This window comes from Quercus lobata, chromosome 4, assembly GCF_001633185.2.
Source record: "Quercus lobata isolate SW786 chromosome 4, ValleyOak3.0 Primary Assembly, whole genome shotgun sequence".
NCBI classification, from domain to species: domain Eukaryota; kingdom Viridiplantae; phylum Streptophyta; class Magnoliopsida; order Fagales; family Fagaceae; genus Quercus; species Quercus lobata.
The window spans coordinates 1,300,575-1,319,784 of NC_044907.1; the positions used below are offsets into that span (position 1 = coordinate 1,300,575).

The 19,210-nt window shown below is 33.9% G+C and overlaps 2 protein-coding genes and 1 long non-coding RNA gene across 3 annotated transcripts; 1 reads left to right on the forward strand and 2 right to left on the reverse strand.

The window, feature by feature from the left end:
• Window positions 1–860: 860 nt before the first annotated feature.
• Window positions 861–2,988, reverse strand: LOC115987078. Its single transcript, XM_031110528.1, has 2 exons — window positions 2,787–2,988; window positions 861–1,217 (listed from the first exon to the last, which is right to left on the reverse strand). The coding sequence occupies exons 1-2, from the start codon at window positions 2,936–2,938 to the stop codon at window positions 971–973; spliced, it is 399 nt and encodes a 132-aa protein (XP_030966388.1). The 5' UTR covers window positions 2,939–2,988; the 3' UTR covers window positions 861–970.
• A 4,021-nt stretch (window positions 2,989–7,009) lies between these two features.
• LOC115984198 lies at window positions 7,010–11,433 on the reverse strand. Its single transcript, XR_004090424.1, has 4 exons — window positions 10,950–11,433; window positions 7,781–8,214; window positions 7,383–7,538; window positions 7,010–7,258 (listed from the first exon to the last, which is right to left on the reverse strand). It is a non-coding gene; the product is annotated as an uncharacterized LOC115984198 (long non-coding RNA).
• Window positions 11,434–13,761: 2,328 nt separating this feature from the next.
• On the forward strand, window positions 13,762–19,198 carry LOC115983260 (putative disease resistance protein RGA4). The gene is made up of 7 exons (XM_031105905.1): window positions 13,762–17,323; window positions 17,444–17,552; window positions 17,718–17,825; window positions 18,215–18,287; window positions 18,419–18,550; window positions 18,905–19,013; window positions 19,126–19,198. Coding segments are annotated over exons 1-3 (3,495 nt in total). The 5' UTR covers window positions 13,762–13,938; the 3' UTR covers window positions 17,719–17,825; window positions 18,215–18,287; window positions 18,419–18,550; window positions 18,905–19,013; window positions 19,126–19,198.
• The last annotated feature ends 12 nt before the right edge of the window (window positions 19,199–19,210 follow it).

Genomic DNA, 19,210 nt, shown 5'->3' on the forward strand with positions numbered 1-19,210 from the left:
CCTAGAAGATATAGGCTTACAGATATGATAGTTTATTACACATCTCATACTTTACGTATTCTATTAAGGTTAGACGTTTATACTACCATGTCCTTAGATTAGCTTAGCAAATTTTTGTCTAATCTTCTTTAGTAGTTGGTCAATAAACCTAGAAGAATCTTGGTTAGGAATCTTAGGATGTAGGATCAGGGCATTGGAGCACAAACTACCCAAACAAGTCTACCTCCTACTAAGCAGAACTGCCAATCTTGCTACAGAATTTTGTGGAGAATCAAGAAAATAGAGTTAAAAGAAATATTAACTACCAAATTCTTATGACACCAATGAACTTTCAAATTCCACCTCCCATTAAAATGTGAACTTTGTGCATACTCTGCATTCGAACAATGTTACTGATTTATGAGAGAGGGAAAAAAAAACTTATGTATGGTTATCCTTTCCAATACACAGCCCCATTAATCACTTCACAAAATTTTACTACATTGTTATACGTTCCATAAGTTTTGCAATAAAATATGACATCATGAAAATAAAAAAGGACCAAGATCTAATGCTTATGCACGTTAAAGAATTACAATTGGAACCGATTTATGAAAAACGCAGGCAAGGGGATAAATCTTTTCTACAACAGGTTCCAAAATGAAAATTACGTACCAGTCTATTTCCATGTAATATTTAGACTCCTAGAGCATTACTATCAGCTCTTCTATAAAAAAATGTCATTTTGACACACCAAAAATATACTTTATTATTTTACCACATCATTTTACAATATCTCATTCATCACATGTTTTATTCTTTCAATTCTATACATTAAAATAATATATTAACTCCTTCCCATCATCATCAACAACAATTAATTAGGCAGGAAGAGGAATGTAGGATATTATATATCCTAATTAATTAAGATGAACTCCAATCTGAATTATAAATCCATTCAAGCTTTCAACAGGAATTTGCAACTACAGTCCTACTTTGATGGTGGCACCTTAACAATTATGCCAATCAGCCACAAGATAATGGATCCGACAATCCAAGATACAAGCAAAAAGACTAAGAAACCAGCCAAAACGGTAAGGAATGGAGGTCCCTGGGGAGCATCAGTCGTCTTAATCCCACTTGATTTCTCTTTGTTGGAATCTCCTGAAGGAATAGAGTTTGATGCAGATGCAACAACCAACCTTTGCCTTTTTTGCAATCTTGCAGTGTTCTTGAACCTGAATGAAAGAAATTAATGTTTAGAATACAATGCAGTAAAATTTTACCAGCAACTTTATTAGTATTACACACCATTAATTGAACTTCATTCATGTATAAGAAAACATGGCAACTGCAAATTACTCAATCCTTCTGCCATTGATAAAGCAAAAACAAGAGAGATATCTGTACACTATTGTACTAAAAAAATGCAGAAAACAGTAAATTCAACAGAGTGCCTAAAGGTCCAAAACTTTTGAACTTATGCAAGAAGCCTAAAACTAGAAAACCATCAAATGCACTAAAATCATCTCTTGTGCATATTTATTCAGAGAACCATGAAGGTACTAAACAGTGCAATAGGCTGTAGAGAACAAAAGAAGCTGTAATTATAAAAAGTTGGAAATTTATTCAGATCCATGAGCTGCACAAGGAACTCTATGATTAATTCAGCAGCTGCCAGAAAATTATAATGAACATTAATCATGCAATACAAAGAATCCCTGGATACTGTTGAAATTGTGAAAATGATGGTGGACAGTGCTACTATTAATATTATTTTTCTGCACTACACAATATGCATTGATAGGATTTATGTGTGTCAATAACCCTGCTTTTTGATCAGTAAATAGGATCAGACCCACATTGTCTGGTCAAAGTCAAAGATAACCAAAAACTGGCATCCAACCAAGACAGTAGAGTTGGCCCAAAATTAGCCTATTTTCAGACAACTCTCCTCTATTTCCCTCCACTCCCCCTTCCTCTCCCCTCAATCCAAACAGGCTATTAGGTAGTCTTGCAGCACTACTTCAGGCTATGTAAGAAACTAAGAATTGCCCCTAAAACTCACATAAATTCAATAGATATCCACTAATTTTCAAGTAGATTTTTTGGTTGATAAAAAATTTGTTACACAATCAAAATAAAAATGATGAGATGAGATCCTCTCTCATTTAAACTTCCAATTCCCCACAATTTTCAACTAGATGTGAGACACATGCCAATTATTTGATTTCATGTGGTTTACATGAGTTTTTTCTTAAGACCAATGGATTTTTAAAATGCCACATCTCTTACAGTTTGATTAAAATTGAAGGAAATTGGAGGCTTTAAATGGGAGGGGATGCTTTCCCAAAAATGATAAAAGTTCAATCAACACTTCTCTGTCAATTTGACAAGAGTAAGAATATCAAGGAAAATTTATAATTGAGACTAAGGACAATTTTTTATACAACTTTTAAGTATCATACCAAATAAGAAAAAAACAACTCAAGACTAAATTACATAAGCTGCTTCACTGGTTGCCTAAAGCAAGTAAGTGTAAATAATGACATCGACATAAATGGGGAGGACAGAAAGCATAATAACAAAATAAATTAAATGATGCAAAGTCATCAAATTTTCAAATGACAAGATTCATACAAGCCTACATTCACAGGCCAAATCTCTCTCTCTCACAACAAGAACAATTCAGCGAATACATTGAGGCAAACGGAACAAGGCAGGAGGCAGCTGCTTGATTGATGGGTTTGAGCAGAAATAAACAAAGGAGGCAACTTTAGAAAAAATACAGTACAGATTGGAAGTACCTGAAACAAGATGGGATTGGAGAGACTTTAGAAGCAAATTGTTTAAGATTGAGGACATCAGTGGTGGATATTTGAGCTCTTCCACTTCCACTTCCACTACGAAACCCTAGGAGGAAAGCAGAAGCAGAAACAGAAGCAGAGAGTGATGCCATTTCTTTCAATCTTTGTTTCGTGAAACTCAATGAATGTTCACATCCGACAAATGCCTCCATTCCTTTTCCTAATCGAATATACTGTTGTGTTGGATCATGGATGTTATGCCACGTGGGCTTTTCCCAATATAAAAAATATATGTTAGGCCTCATCATCATGACATCATGCATCAAACTTGGAAAATGCTTTAAAGCCGCATTTGATATGAGAATTTACGTTACTCCTAGCATTTAGATTATTGAGAATGTGATATTTTGTAGATCATTGAGAATGTGATATTTTGTAATGTGGATATCTAAAAATGTAACTATTTTTATATTTGATTTAATTGAAAATCTAATAAGATTCTTAAGAATATGAGATTATTATGTTTGGTTTATTTCTAAAAATTTTAAATGAATTTTTTATTTTTTTTTCATTTTATCCTTAGATTTGTAAATACAATATCAAAATTTTTTTTTTTTAATATTCCTCTAAATAAATAATGAAATATAAGGTATAAATTATAAATTATGACAAATTCGCTAAATCTATAGCCTAACATTTTAAAATAACAAACTGCAATAATAAGAGATAAAGTTAGCCCAAAATTAAAGGCCGAATACAATAAAATAAATCATACCAATTGAAGAAAAAGTATCTATAAAGCAAACAAATAATTTACACCATTATTTGAATATAGTAACTAATGGTCAAATAATTTGAAAATAGGTCCATTTATAATTTGTTAAGCAACACACATACAATACTAAAAGTGAATACTTGGCAACAATAGAGGGTTCCCTTCAAACTTTTTTTTTTTTTTTTCACACATGAAACCTATATAGAACTTTGTTAAGGAATATATCAATAAAGTTGTCTATCTTGTTTATGTTGTTTTGGCAGGTAGAGATAAAGACAAATGAAAAGATATTGATAATTTATTTTATATTTTATCTCAATTGCTTAAATGATAAGGGAAAAGGGTTAAAATTGTCAATTTATAAAAAATTCAATTTTTTTTTTTTTTTTTTTTAAGTTTGTGAATCTGGATACCCACAGGTTTTACTGGAAATCCTAAAACATACCAAATGTCACATAACTTTTTTTAACACACTTACCTTTAGTGTATGATTTTAAAAAAATAAAAAATTAGAGGGAATATTCACATAAAAAAAATGTATGTATATATATATATATTTTTTTTTTTTTTTTTGAGAAACCACCTCAATCAGAGTAGGAGGAAATTTATTAAGTAATTTCAAAAAGGTAGACATTAGTTATATCTGGTGGAACATCCTCCATCCAAACTTAAAAATTGAAAAACAAATTGGCTAATCTAGCAAGAAAAAGTGTTGCTCTTTTCCCCTATCTTCTAGTGTGGCAGGAGATGGAGTTTTGGAAAGAGGAGGAAACTGACTTGATATCTTGTAGGATATGCCTAAAGTTGGAGGAAGAGAAATTATTACTATTCAGTGCCTTAATGATAATTTATGAGTCTTCCTCACAAATTACTTGAGCAAAGTTCAGTTCTTGTGCAAAACATATTGCTTTCCGTGCTGCTAACACTTCCACCATCTCTACCAAGGTAGGCAGTGGAATTGATTGTGAAAAGGCAACCATAACAAGACCTTTGTTGTTGCGGATTATAGGTCCAAGAAAGGTAGTGCCATCAAAGTTTATTTTAACCTAATCCTTAGGAGGAGGTTTCCATCTATCTTGACAAGGGAATGATTTAGGAATCTCTCTAATAGGCTGTGACCTCTGGAATTCTTGTAGATTCTCCATGGCCATGGAACTGATTTTGTCAAGAGGAATTGCTGGTTCACCCACTCTCAGTTTGTTCCTTCTCATCTAGATTAGTGCAATAGTCATGGCTAAGAAATTGGTGAGGAAGCTTCTCTCCAAACGGAGCTGTATAACATCCAAGAAGTTACTACTGCTACTGGTTTCCTTGGTCAGCCAACTAAAGTGTTGATTCCAGACTGTAGCTAGAGCTAGGCAAGACCAAATGGTGTGGTGGACAGTTTCTTCATCTGAAACACAGCATTGGCATAAAAGGCCTAATACCACTTTCCTTTTGAAGAGGTTGGTCCGAGATGGTAGTGAATTTGATGTGGCTCTCCAGAGTAAAGACTTTAGTCTATTGGGGACCTTCAAATTCCATATACTCTTCCAAAACTTCTTATTCCCTACATCAGTGGATGAGCCTGGTCTATCATTGGACTCTTCCTAGAGTAGCAACTTGTAACCTGACCTCATGGAATAGACTCCATCCAAGTTGCTAGGCCAAAATAGTTTATCCTTGTTGACAGAAAGGCTGAGAAGGATGGATTTGATTGTCTTAGCTTCAAATGGCAGGAAATTATTATCATTCGCATCAGCTAGCCATCACTTCCTCTCTTTATCAATTAAAACGGAAATTGGAGCATCAGGATCAAAGAAAGTTATAGGGAAGATAATCCTACTGTGATGAGGCGTAAGTAGCCAACTGTCCTCGAATATCTATATTGATGATCCATCACCCACTCTCCATTGGGCTCCTTTCTTTATCACATCTTTGCCTTTGAGGATGCTCTTCCAAGCAAAAGAGTCATTCCCCTCCTTCACTTCCATAATGCTGCCATTAGGGAAAAATTTTGCCTTAAAGAAACTGTGAAAGAGAGTCTCTGGATAATCCATTAACCACTATACATGTTTAGCTAGGATAGCATCATTGAATTTCTATAGTTCTTGAAAACCCATACCATCGAGGTGTTTGGGTTGACACAATTTGCTCCATTTGGTCTAATGGATCTTCCATTGATCGCCTCACTGCCCCCACCAGAATTTGCGTATCATCGTTTCAATCTCATTACACAAAGTGGTAGGGAGTTTGAAGTACATATGGACTATGTTTTTGTCAAAATCCTAAAATGTATTGGAGGTAAGCCAAACCCAAACAATGAAACCTAACAGGATTGAAAATTCTTAATTTAAGGTGACCAAAAAAAAATCTCCCTTTTATTGAATTGCTTTAATCCGATCAGATTATGATCAAATTGAGAGTTCAAACTCTAATTAGGAACTCTCTTTTTTTTTTTTTCCTTTTTTTTTTCTTTTTTGGGAATCAATTTCACATTAAACATTCAATTTGATGGTTTGAGTGGTAAGAGTACAACTCCAAACTTACAAAATGTACTTGAAGGCAATTTAGCCCATATGTGTATAAAACTCTTAGATTGATTTCTCATAAAATGAGAGAGAGAGAGAGAGAGAGAGTTACTAGAATACAAAATCCCTAATATATGCATGAAAAACTAACCTTGAAGAAAAATTATGACATGGTACTTCCTTCCCTAGTATAAATCTTGGATCTTACTAATTAAAAGTGTGGTTAGATCTATCAATTATTGAAAGGAGAGAGCTATATGTGGGTTCTAGTTAGTTTAACTGGTAAAGTCTCTAATGGTTGTATAAGAGATCTGGGGTTCAATTCCTGTTTACACCAAAAACTAATTGGTATCTTAGTCTGATGATAAAGAGCTATCATTAGGAGCGGACATCATAGGTTGAAACCCTCTAAAAAAATAAAAAATAAAATTATTGAAAGGAGAGAGTAGCATGTCTACTCTCAAAGAGTAGTGAATAATTTTCTAATCATAAAGTGTAACACATATCTTTAATGATAAGTTAATCAACCATTTAATGATGTTTTAATCGACCACTAAATGAATGGATTAAATATTCAATTAGGGTCCTCAATTTCATGATTTAATGGTAAAGTAAATACATCTGGCAAAGTTGTCAATCCAACACCCACAATATGTCCCAAAGACTTACTTATTAAGACTTACTTTCTAGCCAGAGAGTTCACAAAACGAGTCAAGGGCTTCTTTCACAGTATAGCAATTTTTCATGTTTGCTTTGGCAAATAATATCAGGCCATTCGCAAAGAATAAATGCAAAAGTGCAAGAAAATTTCTCGAAGCTCTCATGGATCCCATAGCTTTGCATCACACTTTTATGAGACAAAGGGAGAGTTGGAAAGTTTTTATTATTATTTTTGGGATAAATAAAGGCAGGGAGTATTAAAAAAACCAAAGCAAAACAAAACCATAAGACGAGTATAATAATTACAAAACAGAAATAGCAATCAAGGCCAAGTTATTGAGGAGTGACAATCCAAGTGCTTATAGGAACAGGTGTGAACTATTCAGCAAAAAAAAAAAAAATAAATAAAATAGGAACAGCTGTGAACTGAAGAAACACCATGTAAGGGCCCCACCAATGACAATTTCCGGTTCTCTAGTCCTAACCACTAGTCCCCTCAATTTTGGCACTCGTGGAACTCCCTCCACCTGTAGCCAAAGAAATTACCACAAATTTAAATAGTTTTCTATTTAAGCAGAGGCATGGCAAACTAAAGGCAGGCCCAAAGCAAGAGTTGCATTAATTTGTAGTCCCAAAGCAAGAGTTACACACAAGCACTTCTTGTTTTCCTTGGACTTGCTTCAGACTAGTGCCACAGTCTGGATGTAGGTGCTTTTGCTTGACCACCAACGCAAGGCGGACATGTAGCCAGCCCTACCTGTTGCTTTGCACACTATTCTGTCTTTGGCTGCATCTGCCATTGCATAGCTAACCATAACTGACATTAGCACTAAGAGGAATGGAATTGTTTAATTTTTTGACTCAAAATATTATGAGAATATTATCTGCTCATAGTATTCTCATTCTTTAATTTATATTTTTTCAATATGTGAACTTTCTTTCATCTAATTTCATACAGTTTAATAAATTCCATTTTTGTATTTTTGAGTATATCTAATATACCAGTTTTTAGCTGTGAAAATAAATACTAGCTACCACCAATTTCTAACCTTTGTTGAATACTTCGATCTTTTCGTTAGAATATAGTCCCTGGATATATAAAACCTCCCTAAAAGAAAAAAACTAAGCACAAGAGATTTATGTTTCGAAAAAAAAAAAAAAATTATAAAGACGCAAGGAAGCTAGACAAGTGCCTATATATACTTAAAACTCAAAAGCAATACACTGGAGATAATTTTTATCATGCTTGTGATATCCTATCCTACCAAACTTTATCATTCACTTTTTATTTTATTCAGACGAGGATAAAAACAGTACGTCTTGAGTAACCAAATGCTCAATAATAAATAGTGTTTCATCTATCCAAGCACTAAAGTTTGAAAGACCTCTAGCATATTGAGCTAGTCCATGCACAGCCTTATTGCCATCCCGTGAAATGAAAGAGAGTTAGTCCTATCGAACTGCTGGAGTTGTGGTAAAGACCCTGTAAAAATATATGATTTTCAATCATTTAGGAGACAGAATAACTGGATATTAAAACCTAGTCCTAGGTAATCATAATATGTGCATACAATCTTGTGTAGGACGTGAAAACATAACAATCAGACATGACATCTGCATTTGTACTTTCTTCTGAAACCATTTGCCCATATAGAGCTAGAAAATGAGGTTTAAAAAACTGATTTGATCGAAGAACATATAAAATTCAATTCCTTTTGTTCAATATTGTCAATGTATATTAGACTTTTTTTTTTTTTTTTTAAATGTTTCACATGTGTAAAACCCTCTTGTAAACCCCTCTTGTAAACCCAATCACAGATTAGAGAAAGTGCTTGCTATTTCCTTTTTTTTTCTTCATTTAATTCTTGTACTAGAAGCAAGCAATGCAAAATGAATCAAACACACACATGTAAGAAGTATAAGAAACACATGTTAACTTGTCACTAGACTCAAACTTGAGCACCATTGTGAAGGCTCCAATGAATTAAATAACAAAAAGAAAAATCAATGAAAGGAAAAAACAATGATGGATATTAAAAAGCATTCAAAACAAAACAAAAACAAAAAAAAAGGACCAGATAGATATAATATTCCACTGTTCTAATTTTACAGTATCTGGTTATGTATGTTTAGCATATCAAGTTGTGAGTAAAAAAAAACACAGGAAAAATATATATATATATATATATGTGTGTGTGTGTGTGTGTGTGTGTGTATTAGTGTATTTAAAAATAAAAAAGGTACTTTTTAAGCAAGTGAATAATGTTGCTATTTGTTAGACTTCTTTCTTATTAGAGATCTCACTAGTATAAGCAATAAAAAGAGAATTTATCTCTAAAGTGTATTTCATTAATAATGGTTTATTGGTAATTTCATTTTGCATGAATTTCAAGAAAATTCAAGTTATATCTCTCCTTTATTTCCAACAAATCAGAACTAGGTTTACTGATGATTATACTTTGTCATCCATGCAATGACTATGAGAATTTTACCACACCCAGCAAAATTCTTAAATGCCCTAAATATTTCCAAACATAGTTGTTGCTAAGCCAAGTTGAAGGTAACACGGGTTATCATCATCAAAAAACATGCCAACATACAAGGATAGCATACTCAAGGGGTAATGAAAGTATACATGCTTGCAGACCCAAGGAGTCACTAACCACCCCTACCCTTTAAGGATAGCAGTGTTGGAATGAGGGCTACATTGGAATTGGTGAAGCACCCTTCATATCGTTTCAGTTTAACTTTGTCTTTTTCTTTTTCTTTTTTTGGGGGGAGGGGGTGGGAATTAACGTTTTGGCCTTTCTTTTGGGGAATGGTCTTCCTAACATACAAGATGCTAAGCATGATGCAGAAATATCATGAATCTAGACCATTCAAGATGGCCTTTCTTAGGCCATCTTGTTTGGGGATTAACTATTATATCAATCTCTCAAACTCAACACTTACATGTGAACGCCAACAAGTCATCCCCTTCATGGCTCATGTTCAAGCCTCTACCACATCTAACCAAATGAGCCTCTATATCTTTCAGGACACTCTTGCCAATTGAACATACTCACAATGATGCTCTGTTACCAAGTATAAGAAATATTTTCGATATCATTTGAGACTAATGAATCGCAGGAGAGGAAAATAATTAAAACAATCTTAACAAAGGGACCGAATCCTGTTCCTCTCTTTTCCAGCATTCCTCTACTCAAATTTAGCTACATCCCATTTCATATGTTTAAAAAAAAAAAAAAAGACACCATCTTGTTCCTAATCTATGCCCAAAATAAAAGTCATTCACTTGGTCTTCAATTTTGCTAACAACTCAAATTAGTAAATTTGATACATTGATGTAATGTTGGGCAAGTATTTTGGCAAATCAAAAAAATTCCCCTGTTGTCCAGCCTAGCTAACAGATGAATAATTTTACTTTCTTTTTGCATGATTTACATATAGGACAGGAAGCTCAAATACTCAAATGCATAACTTTTCACAACACATTAATAATGTAAGAAATGGATTTGACCATTTTAAGCTACACAAAGCGTTGAATCAGATACAGATACAGAAAATATGGACTCCAATTAACTCAACAAAATCTGAAATATCAAATTTAGAAAAATTGAAAACGATGAAGGGACCATTTCTATTGAATTTAGGTGAACACAAGGTTCTCAAATTCTTTACTTGTTACATTTAGTCAATTTTAATGTTTCTCAAATACACTAATAGCTTAATCAAATCCCGTGAAGAACCTAGGAAACTTTCTGAATAACTTTCATATGTCCCTTCTTGTCTATCATAGTGTCATCAAAGCAACCCCCTTTCCTCCAGACTATATTGGACAGCCCCAAAAGACAAAAACTTTCAAAGTACAGTGTTGTTTAGATCCTAACTATGCAACCCTCTGAGCCTCATCCAACCCCAATTCAGGAAAAGAAGCATTACCCACATAAAAATCCTCATGTAAAATTCAACAGTCTAATAAGCAAAAGAAAAACTGACTGTACCCTTATAACACCCAAAGCGGAAAGCTATTAAATTTACAACTTCAATAGCTAAAAAACCAATAATAATCATCAACTAAACATGCCCTTCATCCATCGCACCAAAAAACAAAACCAGATACAAACTATATATAATAACAGAAAAACTATAAAACCTAGATAGAATTCGAATTCTACATAACTGGAAAAAAACGAAAAAGGGTCAGAAGGAACATACAGACACAGGAGATAAGCCAAGCAGAACAACCTTCGTTGGTTACCCAAAAGAGAAACCGACGTTGTTTGTCAACTGTGTGAATATATATAACTGAATCTAAGTAGACCAATATTCAGCAAAAAAAAAAAAAAAAGAATCTAAGTAGACCAATAGAGATGTCGAGCGCTTTTGAAGGCTTCAAATTGAGCCCATCTCTCTCCTTATCTAGGACTTTGAAGGGTCCCACTACCTCTGATTCCAACCCCTAATAAAGATTCTAAAAAACTACCATTCCTTGCTCCCATGTCTGAACCAAGCTAAAAGTTTGGACTGGTAGATTTTGTGGACCATGCTCACTGGATGAATATGAAAAGAGGAAAGCCTTGGGTGAGATGTCTTCTTTCATGATTCTTTTATTTTGGATTGCAAGACCCTCGCAAGTCAAATTCTTTAATTGAAGATGAATTTCTGTTTTCGTGAAGCAAATAAATGCATTGATGCTCTAACTAGAAAAAGGTTCGGATCTTGACTAGGATTTAATTGTTTTTGACGGTCCTCCTGTGGACATTTGTATGTTTTTACTTTATGATAATTTGGGTATGTTCTATGAAAGGAGTTTTGCTCTCAAACTGTTTAATAATAATGTATTATATGAAAGAGGTCAAATTATCGTGCCAAATTAACTAACCTTTGGAAAGAGATGATATCTCTATTGTTCTCTCTTTATAAAGTTTGTTTGTTTGTGTTTGTGTTTTTTTTTTTTTTTTTTTTTTTTTTATCAAAAAAAAAAAAAAAAAAAAAAAAAAAAAAAAAAGTTGATTCTAATAATGATAGGTATTAACCTTTTGGATGCAATTTTGGTTTGTCCTATTTTTTGACGTTAAGTGGTTGAATTTATGGCAAGCTTTGTTGTTCAACTTTATAAACAATGAGTTCCATCAAATAGGTAAATCGATCCAATTTGCGAGATCTTAGAACTATTTATCAATATATCTAAAAATGACACAACAAATTTCACAATTTTTTTAATAACTATAGATGATGAATTATGATTAATGTATACCAAAAGTAATATTAGTGATAATCACATGTAAAAGTGATGTTATACTAATAACATTCTATCACTTTAATAAGTTGTGAAAAAAAAAGGGAAACGAAGGTTCCATAAAATAAATTATTTATTTTCTATTTTAGGGCATATCATCTCTCTCTCCTTTTTTATATATATAAAATAAAAAATTAAAAAGAAAGGAAGTATGGATAAATAAATGACAAAAAGATATTGGAACATCCGTTTAGAAGAAATTACCCGAAATTTGATCTTGGTTTATTTGAGATTGTTCCTTTTAATCGTAAATTTGTAATCAAAGATGTTTAATGCATTATAAAATTGTTGATTGATATTATTTGAAATCGAATAAAAATATTTTGTATAACTTTTTGTATTCCACTTTTTTTTCCACCAATCATGGTACGCATGCCATGTGTTTTGATATATATATATATATATATATATTTTTTTTTTTATTTTATATAAAAAGTGAAAAAAATAAATGGCAAGTTGCAAATGGTGGAACTCAAAAGGTGGTAAAGAGGATTTGTATTCCTTAAAACCAACATATAACTTAAGCAAGAAGCTTTTAATTGACTTATTTAAGGATTGTTGATGAGTTTAGTTTCATTGGATTAACTTATTTTGCTTAAAAAATAAAGTAAATAAATTGGAAAATAAACTCAGCACAGCACAAAGACTACTTTCATTGTCCATACTTCATTGGCAACAATATATATTTTTTTAATCCTTAATTAACTACGTACTCTTCTACAAACGGGATCAAATCCACAAACAATAGCTATCAACAATGATGTAATGTTTTGTAATTCAATTAGTTGGCAATTCCTAATGTTTCTGATTCATACATCCAAGATTTAAATTCTCACGCTCTCCAAACTATAAAATTATCAACAACAAAAAAAAAAAAAAAAAAACGAAGGGTGGAATATCATTGGGTTATTAGTGTATTGGCAAGTCAAGTTGTTAATTTTTTTTTTGGTTGATAAAAATAAGTTATTAATTTTATTTGTGATATAATATCTATGAAATTAATTTTTCAACGTTAAAAACTTATAATACATTAGATATGTATAAATTATTATATTTATTATATTTATATATATAAGCAAGCCAAATTTAGTGCACATATTCATCTATCTAATTTGATAAACAAAGTTATTAGTAGTAAACAAAATGATATGCGAAACCATGTTGAAATGTGAAAACTCAAAACTGCCTTGAGTCAGTTATCTTGGTTCTATGAAAACAAGTAGTGTGGAAAACTCAGGTGAAAACTCTTTCCCGAACGAAGGAAGTGGATATTATCATTATGTGAAAAAGGCTATCATGAATCATCTTCTCCATCCCCAATTCAGCCATGGGCCTTACTTAACCCTTAAGAAAGTCATAGGCCTCACTGAAGCCCATCAAGATAAGTTTTAGACTAAGTTTTTACCCTTCCCGAATCAACTCCAATTAGTGGGCCTTGAAATTTCGGACAACCTAGCTAGTGCACATCAACAACAAGAACAGTATATAATTTCTGTGTGAACTCAGAAAAGGTTTGAAAAGAAAGATAGAAGTCAAAAAACTACAGCAGTAGTGCATGTGTATATGACAATTGACAAAGGTTGCCTTAATAATGGCGAAGAGTGGAAAGGAGACACTTGTGGTCCACACGGTTTTCTTTCGGTGCTGAGGTCCACACGGTTTTCTTTAATAATGGCATATTGGGAAACTGTGCTTGTTTTCTTCGCATCTTAAAATTTGTACCCCACAGCCACGCGTTTTACTTTCATCGAAGCACTCAAAAAGTATGGTCTTTGTCTTTTATTCCACCTGAATAGTCCATTCCCACCCACTGTCACAGATTGTTCTGGTTTTACTCTTACCCTCCAGTTCTCTGTTCTCACAAAGACACAATTAGCATTCATTCAATTCTCTCTAATTCAAGAAATGGCGGAAGGAGCTCTGTCCGGCGTTGCTAAGGGAATCATCGGGATAGCGGGCAACCTAGCACTCTCAGAGGTTGCACTCATCTGGGGTGTCAAAGACGAGATCAACAAACTCAAGGAGACAGTTTCCACTATCAAAGCTGTCCTTATGGATGCAGAGGCGAAGCAACACAACAGTGAAGCGATCAAAGTGTGGCTGCAAAGGCTTAAGGACGCCATGTTTGATGCGGATGACTTACTGGATGAAATCTCCACTGAGGCCCTGCAACGGGAAGTGATGACCCGTGACAAGGCCAAAAAGGTACGCATCTTATTTTCCAAACCTAACCAGCCTGCATATGGTATTAGAATGGGTCATAAGGTTAAGGAGATGAGGGAGAGGCTAGTTGCTATAGCTGCGGACAGGCAGTTTCACTTGGATGAACGTTCTGAGGAGGAACAAGTCAGGAATGAGGCAAGACGGCAGTCTCATTCCTTTGTAAGTGCTGAAAATGTTATTGGCAGGGAGGAGGATAAGAAGGCCATTATTGGATCTCTGTTGGATCCCAATGTTAAGGAGAATGTTTCTGTCCTTCCGATAGTTGGTATCGGAGGACTAGGAAAGACCACAGTTGCTCAACTTGTCTTCAATGATAAAGAACTCAGAGATCATTTTGAGCCAAAAGTGTGGGTGTGTGTCTCTGAGAATTTTGATGTGAAGATAATTGTTGAGAAAATCTTGGAATGTATAAAAAATGAGAAACCGAAAGACCTTGAAATGAACACATTAGTCAATAATCTTCAAAAAGAAATTAATGGAAAAAGATACTTGCTTGTGTTGGATGATGTGTGGAATGAGAATCGAGAGAAATGGCTTAGCTTGAAAGATATTTTGATGGGTGGCGCAAGAGGCAGTGGAATATTATTGACTACACGCATTAAGAAAGTGGCAGAGATTACAAAATCTATGCAATCGCACTTGTTAAGGGGTTTAGATGATCAACAGTCTTGGTCTTTATTGAAGAAGATGGCGTTTAAAGAGGGGGAAGAATTGAAGAATGCAAGTTTTGAAAAAATTGGGAATGAGATTCTAAAGAAGTGTGGAGGGATTCCGCTTGCTATAAGAGCAATAGGAGGTCTGTTGTATTTAAGAAAATCTGTAAGAGAGTGGCAATTATTCAAAGACAATGAACTTTTGAATATATCTGAGGAAGACAATGATATTTTACCAACATTAAAGTTGAGTTACGATCATCTCCCATCACATTTGAAGCAATGTTTTGCTTTTTGTAGTATATTTCCAAAGGATTATAAGATTGAAAAGGCGAGTTTAATTTATATGTGGATGGCGCAAGGATTCATCAAATTGTATAACGAAAAGAAATGTCCACAAGATGTTGGGAATGAGTATTTTATGGATTTGCTTTGGAGATCGTTCTTTCAAGAAGTTGAAAAGGATGAACTTGGCAATATTTTACAATTCAAAATACATGATTTCATGCATGATTTAGCAATAAAAGTAATGGGATCAGAGAGCACTACCATTTATTCAAAAGAGACAGACATTGATGAGAAAACTCATCATGTGTCATTTGGGCATATATTATCCTCATCTTTGAACATTCCGACCTCATTATATAGAGCAAGAAGGATAAAGACATTTCTTTTGCCATGTCAACCAACGTATTATTGCATGAGATTGGATAGTTCAACTTATAGTGCAATTGTGGCAAGTTTTAAGTTCATACGCTTGTTGGATTTGCATTACATGGGGATTAAAACAATTCCAAGTTCTATCAAAAAATTGAAGCATCTAAGATATCTTGATCTTTCTGGAAATGGAGACATTAAGATGCTTCCTAATTCTATTGTGAAGTTGTACAATTTGCAAACACTTAAACTCTCTAGGTGTTATAAACTTAAAGAATTGCCAAGAGATATTAACAAATTAGTCAACCTCAAGTTGCTTGAGATTGATGGGTGTCAGAGGTTGACTCATATGCCAAATGGACTAGGCCAATTGACTAATCTACAAACATTGTCAAGATTTGTGATGAGCAAGGGCAGGATTGATTTAGTGCCTAGGAGTTACGGTGAATTGAAGGAACTTAACAGGCTAAATGAGTTAAGAGGAAATCTGTCAATTGAAAATCTCAAACGAGTAAAAGATGCCCGTTTAGAGTATAAGGATGCAAATTTGAAAGAGAAACAGTGCCTTGATAGGTTAGACTTAAAGTGGGTAGAAGAAGACATTAATGAGAATGGTGCTGCTGGTTATGATGACATGTCATTGGAAGCCTTGCAACCACATATAAATCTCAAAGCATTGAGTTTATGGGGGTATGGGGGAGTGAGATTTCCACATTGGTTTCTGTCCCTCACAAATCTTGTCCAATTTAAATTAGAGTCATGTAAAAAATGCAAATATCTTCCACCGTTGGACCAATTGCCTTCTCTCAAAATTATTAATTTGGAGGGATTGGATTGTTTAGAGCACATATCAGATTCAGAGAGAAATAACAGTGATTCTTTATTCTACCCATCTTTGGAGACACTTGAAATTGATAAATGCCCTAATTTAAAGGGATGGTGGCGGGGAAGGAGGGATTCTCTTCCTTCATTTCCTCTTCTTTCCTACTTAAGAATTAGGGATTGCCCTCAGCTGACTTCCTTTCCTTTGTTTCCATATCTCGAAAGATTGAGCCTAATTAATTGTAAGTGTAGCTTGAAGCAGTCATGGGAGAGGATGATGATAAACAACAAGACTTCTTCAGGGAATCTACCATCAATTGCTTCTTCTTCTTCTTCTTCTACAATTGTCGCCCCTCTCTCCAAATTAAGTAAAGTGTATATAGAGAACACGGAAGAAGCTTTGCCAGAGGAGTGCCTACCAAATCTCATTTCTCTCCGTGCTCTACATCTACAAAAATGTCCTCTTCCTCAAGGCATTCGATATCTTACAGCACTTCAAAATCTGAATGTTTGGAACTGTGAGGTGGTTGATTTATCCAATGATTGGGATGAGATGGAATGGCAAGGACTTAGGACCCTTCTCTCTTTGGAATTCTATAAACTTCCGAAGTTGGTCTCTCTCCCAACGGGGCTTCAATATGTCAGCTCTCTACAAAAACTCGATATTTCGGATTTTCCTAGTTTGATAGCTATACCGGAGTGGATCTGCAAACTTATATCTCTTCAATCACTTGAAATTTGGGATTGCCCTAAATTGGAGTCATTGCCAGAAGGAATCGGTGCCCTTACCTCTTTGCAAACACTACGAATTTGGGATTGCCCTAATTTGGAATCATTGCCAGAAGGAATCAGTGCCCTTACCTCTTTGCAAACACTAGACATTAGAGCATGTCCCAATTTGGAAGGAGATCTGTCTCGGCAAGAAGAAGAGCCAGGTATATAAAAGTCACCATTTTTTTATTCCCAACCTTCGATTAAAAAAAAATCCAAAAGCACAATTCTTCTTCTCCATTGTTCTCTCTCAACGGCTGTATTTCTTGGTGATTAAATTTCAGATGAAGAAGAACCAAATGAAGAAGCAAAGAAACCTGCTCATAAGAATTGGAACTTAATTAAAGCTTTTGGATGCTGCAATTGTTCAACAACTCAACAACTCACTCACTGGTAATATCAACTTTATTTTCTTTTCTTTTCCTTTTCCCCCCTTTATCTGCTCAATTTTCCTTCATCCAGTTTCTTACATTCTAATAAATTCCATCTTTGTATTTTCAACTGGGTTGATGAAGAGGTGATGTATTTGATGTGTTTTGTTTCTCGTTGTTTAAACAGATTCAAAATTGGCACAAGCTAATATTAGTAGGAGAATTGAATAAAGGCAAAGCTGCATTCGGCACTGGAATCTGGTAACCAAGCCATAGGAATCAGCTCATTGTACAGGTATTCTGTTGCTTTAATTCCTTTTTATATATATAACCTTCCAATTTTCTGTTATGTCTACAGATAATACCATGCATGACAATTTGTTATCTAAGTTAAATCACTATGACATCATGCTTTATAATAAAATATAATTTTTAAGCATCATGGTTTTATTTTTCAAAAGTATTTTGATATTTAGAAGGAAAATGTTACCAAAACAATGAACTAAAAGAAAAGAATTCTACCTCTGATATGATTTATAACATCAAATATTAAGCACCTATTAATTATTGTTATTGTCATTACAAACTAATTATTGTAGTCGAGACATCTTTTTTCTTAAGCTATTTTTTACTACTAATAGTACTAGCAGAACCTGATACATCATTTTAATGCGGGTGTTTCAGGCTTTTATCATGTACATTTGCATGGCCAGCTTTTTACAACTAAGTGGCTTTCTCATGTGAATTATCTTTGGAGGTAGCTTATACAATATCCTAACCTCCCCCTCCAGTGTTCTTTGTCCTTTTTTTCTTTCGTTTCTTCTTTCACATCTTCAAGATCTGAATTATCAATTCTTGTTTTCTTGTATTTCACATACATTGGTACAGGACTAGAAGTGAAGAGTGAATATTAGGACCCCATGTATAAGTGATGTACTGCTTTTAATCTCAAAGTACATTGAGATACAGTGATGATTGCTTTCATGAAGTGTGCAAATAGCCTCAAGACTCCTATGAAAGGTGAGCAAACGTATCTAAAATCATAATGGCTATAACTTTTAACCACTGCTTTTGTATATTTTAGGACTTTAGATTTGCAACTTTTACTTCTCCTGTTTGATATTTTGTACATTTTTTTTTTTTGCTTCTAAATATCCAAAGATATTTCCCCGGTAATGCGGGAGCTGTTTCACCAGTTTGTATAGCAAAAGAGATGCATGCATCATAGTGCTTGTTTGAAGAAATTCTGCTTTATCGGTTGAATGGGAAAGGGAGAGGAAGAGGAGGATTTTAATTCCTGTGAACCAAACTAATAAGAAACATATGATTGGAAACTTGTTTGCATATCTTTTCTCACATATTTGAAAAATGCAGGAGGATATAGGTCAAGAGTGCACTATGATGCTCACATCCCATCCCAGAGATTGGAATTTCTTTTGGAAGGATTTAACTCCAGTGTTTCTCCAGGTTTCTCAGTAAAGATGTAAGTATTAATTAAACTAAAAAATAAGGTCCGAATATATAGCTTGTTACTACAGAACCAAATTTATCAAATACTAATCTAGTTCTCTCTTAATTTTATCCTTTGGTTTCAGGTTGATGAGTTTATCATTTATTGGATTCTATATGCAAAAGCCTGGGGAGAATTGAATACTAAAGCAGGCAAGAGTTTAAGAGTGA